The sequence below is a fragment of the Petaurus breviceps genome, unplaced genomic scaffold (assembly GCF_028583685.1).
Source record: "Petaurus breviceps papuanus isolate PSGF00001 unplaced genomic scaffold, PetGlider_PUasm1.0 189, whole genome shotgun sequence".
Classification (NCBI taxonomy): domain Eukaryota; kingdom Metazoa; phylum Chordata; class Mammalia; order Diprotodontia; family Petauridae; genus Petaurus; species Petaurus breviceps.
The window spans coordinates 15,845,573-15,853,984 of record NW_027185809.1 but is presented as its reverse complement, the minus strand read 5'-3'; the positions used below and the strand labels follow the sequence as shown (position 1 = coordinate 15,853,984).

The 8,412-nt window shown below is 48.4% G+C and overlaps 1 protein-coding gene across 1 annotated transcript; it reads right to left on the bottom strand.

Moving 5' to 3' along the window:
* Nucleotides 1–535: 535 nt before the first annotated feature.
* On the bottom strand, nucleotides 536–7,567 carry CCDC177 (coiled-coil domain containing 177). The gene is made up of 2 exons (XM_069091989.1): nucleotides 7,412–7,567; nucleotides 536–5,019 (listed from the first exon to the last, which is right to left on the bottom strand). The coding sequence occupies exon 2, from the start codon at nucleotides 5,004–5,006 to the stop codon at nucleotides 2,877–2,879; it is 2,130 nt and encodes a 709-aa protein (XP_068948090.1). The 5' UTR covers nucleotides 5,007–5,019; nucleotides 7,412–7,567; the 3' UTR covers nucleotides 536–2,876.
* Nucleotides 7,568–8,412: the final 845 nt, after the last annotated feature.

The following is an 8,412-nucleotide window of genomic DNA, read 5'->3' as shown; positions in this document are numbered from 1 at the left end:
ATATGAAAACATCATTTTCTCCTACATCTAACCAGCACCTGACCAAAACCTTAAAGAAGTCTGCCTACTGTATCTTTGAAGCATCTGTGATTTCATTAGTGGGAAGCACCCTACCTCTCCAGAAGAACTCCCTTCACTGAGGCAGATAGCAACTTATTATGACTTAGATAAGTCTGGGACAAATGTCACTTGTCCAGGGTTACATGACTGGAAAGTATCAGAAGTGGAATTTGAACCCAGGTCTCTCTGAATCTAAATCCAGCATATTCTCCTCTGTGCTTTGCTGACTACTATACACAAAATGTAATGAATGCATTTCTCTTCTGATTTTTTAAATGCAAAGAATAATGCTTTTCCATATTCCTTCTGTGATGATGATGGAACTGGGACCAGTTCTTTTCAGAGGGAAGCAAATTTCCATTCAATAATTCTTGGTTGTTTTGGGGTTTTTTTGCCTTTTGGGAGGGCAATTGGGGTTAAGTAACTTGCCCAAGATTACACAGCTAGTTTTTTGTGTGTGTGTGTGGGTGTTTAGTGTCTGAGGCTGGAACTGAACCTTGGTCCTCCTGACTCCAGGCTGGTGCTTTACTCACTGGGCCACCTAGCCACCCCTCCATTCAATAATTCTTAAAGGTGAGAGCTATTTAGTAGTGGAATAACCTGCCTATAAAAGCATTATGTGCTCTTTGCAGAGACTTCAAACTATGGATGTGAAAAGTTGCATGTAGTGTCAAGTTAACGTTGAATAATTTTGCTAAATTGCTTTTTTTCTCTCTTTTTAAAAAAAATCATTATAACTGATGATGGCTCATTGGGCAAAAGAGGAGTGATATATTCCAAAACGAAAGTAATGTAAAGATAAAATATATAAATAGTTTTAAAGCTGCGTGTTTCCTATCCCTGGAAATGTTCAAGCAGAGGGCAGATAATCAATTGGCTATCATATTGTAGAGGGGCTTCCTGCATCACACTTTCCTTCCCTTCCATTTCTAGGGTTCTGTGATGTCCCAATTTTCAGCAAAGAGTGAGTGTAATGGGGGCTGGCTAGGTGGCACAGTGAATAGAGCACCGACCCTGGAGTCAGGAGGACCTGAGTTCAAATCCAGCCTCAGACACTTAACACTTACTAGCCCTGTGACCTTGGACAAGTCATTTAACCCAAAATGCCCTGCATTCCTCCTTCCAAAAAGACAAAAAAAAAAACGGGTAATATGAAGCAGCCCTGGTAGAGTGAATAAAATGCCTTAGAAACATGAAAATCAGGGTTTAAATCTCTCCTCTGACACATCATGGTTGTGTGATCCTGGGCAAGTCATTTAACTTCTTAATGCTTTTTAGGAAACACTCTAAAGCTAAGTTGCAGAAAAGATGCTGACTGACATTTGTAGAGAGAGTTTCTTCATCTAGGACTTTCCTATATTAATGACATCGCAGGTTCAATCCCTATCCCTACTTAGGGTGATACAGCTTCTCCTTCCTCTTGCCTCTAGGTAGAGAAAAAAAGCATTAACAATACTAATAGTTAATACTCATGCAGTATCTTTAATCCTGGAGACCCAGAGGTGCTAGAAAAAGTATCACTATCTCCATTTGGCAGATGGAAGGAATGAAGCAAAGAGATTAGATAAATAACTTCAAGTGGAAGGGAAGGGAACCAGAGATGTTAAGATAGGAGTCTGGGCAACAAAACTCTTTCTGTAATTGAGGGAGGGGGAAAGAAGGAATCTAGGTAATGAAAGGTCTGAGTGACAATCATTTTTTTTTTCTCATGTAAACAGTAAAGAAGAGAAATATCAGGAAATAAGCTAAAATAGCAAAGCTATCTGAATGCTGCACTTTGCAGACAGACAGTTCTGGATTTGAAGTGGTAAACACTGGGGCCAGAGCACACAACTTTGCCAACAGAGTTGTAGGGAGTTCATAGTTGTACCACAGAGGCCCAAACAGGGGCCCACTTTGGAATTGATGTTCTGAGGGCAAAGCAGTGGAGAAATGATAAGGGATGAGCTAAGGCAGGCACATGAGGATAGCACTGTTATTTAAGGCATGACTGCTCTCTTGTGAGTATTAAAGCAACCTGGTTAAAGTTCTCTCCATACTCCACATTGGGGTGGTCTGTCAACAGATACCTAGCCACCACCATCACAAGAACGATTTAATCAGGAAAGAACAGGGCAGTCCCTGGTCCTGCAAGTCTCTATTAAAACCAGAAAGGAAAAACTTGTCCAGTTTGCTGTATAACCTTGTGTGGGACTAAAATGTCTAATGGTGCTTCCCTTCCTGAGTATTCCCAGATGTTGTACCTGTACTTTCCTTGTTCTAGATGAGGAAGAGGGCTGGAAAGAGTCTTGGTCCATAACAACCACTGCTATTTCTCCACTCAGCCACGGCACTTAAAACAAAACCCTGTTTAGAAAGGTGTAGAGAGTAGCTGCCACAAAAGGTGGAGGGAGAAAAGGAGCTGCTGTAGTCATTTTTGTGCTATTATCTGGAAAGTGATGGTATAAGTTGGAATAATACCCTTTCTCCCCAGCTCCTCTCTGCTTATTACCAAGAAACCCCCCAGAAATACAAAGGAGGCTTGGTAAAGGCTTTCCGGAAGATAGAACTCAGGTAAGTGCAGACATGAATTGTGCTGAGACCTAGCTCCCTGGGCCCCAAAGAAATGTAGCTCTTAGAAATTAAGGATGGACTCTGAAAAGTTCTTTATATTTTTCTTTGTTGAACGTTGCCTCATTGGGGAGAGGTAAGGAGAAGTCGCTGTGCGGTACTCCCTCCCCCCAATCCTCTCTAGAAACCAAAGCCTTGGCCAAAGGCGTGGAGTGGAAAGGTGAAGTGAAAGAGGGCCTGGAAGGGCCATTCATTCCAAAGCTCCCTCATTTCCTGTCCAGACTGGCATGGAGTTTGGCTTCTAAAGCCATCCGGTCAAAAGTGCGCGTGTTAGTCTCCTCGCGCACCTTTTCTCTTACGTGGAAAGAAGCTCGGGCAGTGGACCGGGCATTCTCCAATGCGCTCCGCCTCTCTCTCGACAGGCGCTCGCTGCGCTCCCATTTTCGTTCAATGGCCTGCTGCAGCTCCCGCCTGCGGCTGTCTTCTTCGCGGTCCACCTTTTCTTTGTTGGCCCGCTGCGTCCGTTCCTTCTCTAGACGACTCTGCCCTATCCGACGGGCTTTCAACTGCACCGCCTCCGACACCACCTGCGTTGCATGCTGCATCCGCTGTTCTCCTGCCTTGGCCAGTGCTTTCAGGCGCTCTTGATGTTCTCTGCCCTTGCGCTCGGCCGCCTCCTTGGCCCTCCTGCCTTGCAGTTCTTCTCTCCGCGCTCTCTCTCGCAAATGCCGGCTTCGCTGTTCCATCAGCTGCTCGTAGTTTTCTTGCGCGCGTTCCAGGCTCGCTTCCAGGGACAACCGTAGCCCCTCTTGTTCTTTCCGCTCTTTCCGGGCCAGCCCCTGTAACAGTGCCTCATGGTGGGCCCGCTCCGCCCGGCTTAGCTGCTGCTTCTCCCTCTGTAAGGAAGTGTCCTGTTTCCGCTTGGTCCGGGCTGCCCTCTCCGCCCGCTCCCGCCGGGCGTGGTCAGCCCGCTCTCTCTCTTTCTGCCGACCTTCCTCCCATAGCTTCAGGTTGTGCTCTTGCTGCAGTTTACGCATCCTGTCTTCCAGGGCCGCCCTCTGAGTGCGCTCAAGCCGAAGCTGACATTGCCTCTCGACGAGCTCAAGCCGCTGTTCCTCACCTCGGGCATACTGGCACCGCAGCCGCCTGGCAGCCTTCCGCTCCTCACGGCCCAGCCTCCCCAGGCGCTCCTCTACTTGTGCCGCCCAGGCCTGGCGGCATTGCGCTAGGGCCCGCTGCTTCTCCTTCTCCTCTTTTTCCCGCTGCTGCGTGGCCTTGACCCGCTGCAACTCCCACTGGCCGTGAGCCAACGCTTGCTGTTCGCGAAGCAGTTCTTCTTCCTGGTGGCGGGCTAGCATAAGGGCAGCAATCTTGCGGTCGCGCTCTGGCAATCCACGGAGGCCCCTCTCCTCCCGCACCTGGCGCACGATTCTCTCCACGTGGCGGGCAGTCTGGGGTGAGTGGCACAGGTCGCTCAGGCTGAAGCTGCGACCCGACAGGGGTGCCAAGGTGAGGGCCGACGGCCGAGTCTGGGGATTGGGGGCTGAGGCAGCAGATCCTGCAAGGACGCCACCAGTGACTGGGCTTCGGGGCAGCCAGTGATCTCTTAGGCTATCACCACTGTAGGAGGAGGAGGAGGCCCCAGATTCTGAGCTCAGAGTACCTTCTCGTCGGCGAGACAGGGAATCTAGTGAGTAGCTCTTTTTGCCTGGTCGGGAAGCAGTTGGAGGAGGTTTGGTCCGAGCCGGAGAGGGAGAAGATGAAGATTTGCGGGGAGCGCGGGGAGCGCGGGGAGCAGGTGAAGCTGGGAGACTTGCGCTGCTGCTGCAGCTACTGCTGCTGCCCGGGCCTGCAGGCGGGGTCGGGCCTACTGTTGGGACTGTGGTGGTGGAGCTCAGAGGGGTGAAAAGACGCCGTTTTTCCGCCCTGATGATGCGCTCCCGCTCAGCCCTGCACTGCTGCAGCTTGCCTAGGCGGTCTGCCTCATACACTTCATAAAGTCCCGTAGCCACCCTCATAGAGCGGCCAGGCGCCTCACGCACCAGATCTGCCAGCGCCCGAGGCAGCAGCTCCACAGGCTTAACTGCACATCTGGCACAGGCCTCCAATGATCGGGGGCTGGTGAGCACATAGCGGCTGCCCTCTGCTTCTGGACAGTCAAAGTTGAACAAATCAAGGTGCAGCATAGGCGACTGTTCCCGCTGCCGGCCTTCCCGGTAGCTCGCCAGGCCCTCAGCTTTGCTGGGCACACCTGGTGGGGCAGAAGATGTTGAAGTGGCCAGTTGCTGGGCACCAGTAGGGACGGAGGATGCAGATGCAGCTGCTCCATCTTCTCCAGCGCTGCTTAGCTCGGCCCCTGCTTTCTCCTCCTCCTCCTCTGGCACAGGGTCCACCATGGTTGTGGAACAGCTGTGGAAAACATGGGGGAAATGCCTTTAAAGTATTATATAGATTCACCAAAAGCAATGACTTACCAAAAATTGAAGAACTTGAAGGAATATCAAAGTTTATTTAGTCCTATCCCTGCCCAAAACATGAATCCTACTGGATTACAACCTACACAATCTATCCTTTACCTCCTTTTCAAGACCTCTAGCTATGGAGAACTCAAGGCTTACATTCCTTTTCAAGACTACTAAATTGTAAGGAATTTCTTGTGTTAGGCTGAAATTTTCCTACCTGTAACTTCTCTTTCGTTCTAGTTTTGACCTCTAGGGCAAACAGAAAGAATTTAATCCCTCTTCCACAGTATACCTTTCAAGTATTTGAAGACTGATGTAGAAGTAGGAACAACTGGCTATAACAGAAAGCATATAATTTGGTACCAGAGAATCCTATTTCAAATACCTGTTCTACTACTTACTGACTTATATCCTTAAACATGTTTCTTTCCTCTTTTGCAAATAAGTTTTTAAGAATTTTTTTTTAAAAGCAATCAGGGTTAAGTAACTTGATCAAGGTTACATGGCCAGTTGTTTCTGGGTGTGGTGCTGAGTGTCTGAGCCCAGATTCGATCTCCAGGTCATCCCAAGACTGGAGCCAGTGCTCTTACTCGCTGAGCCACCCCCTAAGCAATTGGGGTTAAGTAACTTGCTCAAAGTTACACGGCCAGGTGTTTCTGGGTGGGTGCTAAGCATCCGAGTCCGGGATTCGATCTCCAGGTCATCCCCACACTGGAGCCAGTGCTCTTACTCGCTGAGCCACCTGGCCGCCCAAGAATTTTTTTTTAAATCAAAGGGATTCCAGCTCTAGATCCTTTGATCTAATCAATGTCTCCTCTAAATCATCTGTTCTCCAAACTATTCAGTCATTAGCCACCCATCTTATATATGCACACCTTGGACGTGGAGGAGGCACAGTGAATAGAGCTCCAGACTTGGAGTCAGGAAGACCTGAGTTCAAATCTGCCCCCACATACTTACTGTGTGGCCCTGGGCAAGTCACTTAATCCTTTTTGCCTCAATTTTCCTCATCTGTAAAATGAACTGGAGAAGGAAATGGCAAACCACTCCAATATCTTTGGCCAAAAAAACCCTAAATGATGTCATGAAAAGTCAGACAGAACTAAACAACAACAAAAATGCACATTGAAACCTTTATTCAGCCTTGTTGATATCTTTTCTAAAATGTGCTACTTAACAGATGTAGTCTGACAAGACAGTGTAGAAGGGAACCATCAAGCCCCTTCCTTCCTCCTGACATTGTGCTCCTCACTCAAACTCCTGGCCCTTAGGATAGAACTTTATTAGAGTGGACATTAAATATTTGTTGAAAGTGAAATGTGCTTACATGCATTCCCTACCTCTTTTCCTCCAGCTAACCCCCTTCTCATCCCCACCACCCACTACTATTAATCCGCTAATGGATCAGATTGCAGACTAGCGGAAATGAAATAATAGTGGTATCCTCGAAAGCCAAACTGGAAGAGGAGGAGAGGAGGAGAAAGAAGCGGGGGAGGGGGAGGGCAGAAAGCAGTTCTCATCCCTCTTCCAACCAGAGCCTGTATCTCTCAGGGCCTGAGATGCTACTATGCCAGAGTTCAAGGGGCTGTCAGTGGCAGGGCGGGGTATCCTAGCTCCAGGTACAGTGAATACAATTTCATTCCTAAATGCAAACTGCTAAGTCATGACTGGGGAGAAGGTGAAGTGATTACACCCCCACCCCCACCCCACGGGAAGGAGGATTCCCTGGAGGATTAACAGTATTTATTTAGGGCCTAAACCAACGGACTAAAATGCAGGGAGGATGCAACTTCATAAAAATAAATATATGAATAAAGATCAAGAAAGTGCATCTATACAAGAATCCCCTTGCTTTTCGCTATTTGAAAGAAAAGTTTATAGATGACTCCTAAGACTGGGGAAAGCCTAAGGAAAGAGGGCTAGGGGGGGAACAGCAAATGGATGTGACTCAACACATAACCCCACGAGTCTCCAAAATCGATTTCAAGCCAGCTCAGGTTCTTCTTTAGGGGTGGAGGAGGGGACCCTGGACTATTGATACGCGGTGCTCCCTGCACCTGATGCAGCGGGCCACTAGCACAAAGCGCTCTTCTAGCCAGGCGGCCCTTCTGTTTCCTAGGCATCTCACGGGCACTGCCGGAGCTCTGGAACCTCTCAACGTGCGCCCTTGCCTAGGAGCCACCTAACTGAAGCCCACCACACCTCACCATACCACACAGATCCCCAAACGCCGCCTCCTTTGCCACCCGCAATGCAACCAAGAATTCCAAGGGAGACAACCAAAAGGTCCCCGGGGGAATGGCTCCTATGCAGCCTAATCCTAAACGCAATTTACTCACTACACTTTCCCGAGGCAGCTCCTACGGCTTTTGTTCCCGTGGTCCCTCAGTCTGGCTTCAGCCCATCCAGCAATCTGTCCGGTGGCTGAATCAGGTTACCAGTGGCAGCTGCCTCAACACTAGCTGTAGCGGCGGCGGCAGCGATAGAAGCCTCTCCATAATTCCCAGCAAACCTTGCGCACATACGACCTACACGCGGGAGGGGGAGTGCAAGAATTCCACCTTAAAATAACAATGCTTTCCTTCCCTCCCTTCACACCATTTTCCAAAAAAAAGGAAGGACAGCTCCATCTCCTAGGCATCTTCTGGCCGCTAGCTAAAAGAGTAAATCCACCGCCCCCAGCTCCTCCTGTCACAGAGCCGAGATGAATTTTCTCAAGGGGAAAAAGGAAAGGAAAAGAGAAAAGCATCATGTAGAAATTCTGGCAGGAGAAGTGAGAGCTATGAAAGTGACCAGAAAGAAAGGCCCTCTCTTACCTGAATTGTCAAGTGCTCAGCCTCTGCTTTCGAGTCAGGGGTTGGCCCCAACCAAGCCTTGTGACCCTCTCTGATTCTCCTCCTCTCCCCCCCCACCCCCCACCCCCACTTTTTAGTGGGAAAATATTGAGAATATTTGAAGCCTGGCCAATCTTCAGATGGGCTATGGCAAAAGAGACAAAAACTGTGAATGTTAATGTAAAACATTTTCTGGAGGATTGTTTCAAACTATAAAAATAAAAACTCTGGAGTGCTGCTTTATGAGGGATGTTTTCAAATAAGACAGCTTTTCCTTTTCAAACTGAAACTGCATTGTCAGAGGGAGAAGAGGACTTGTCAAATTATGGGCCTTGATTTGTTAAGTAGTGTCATAGCCTTGTGACTAGTGTTAACAGACCTAAATTGGAATCTAGAAGACCTTGGCTTACGGGGTGGCTAGATAATTCATTAAGCATCTCTTTCTGGTAGTTTTTCCCTCTGTAAAATGGAGGATAATAAACTCCTCCCCCTTTCCCAGATCTTGT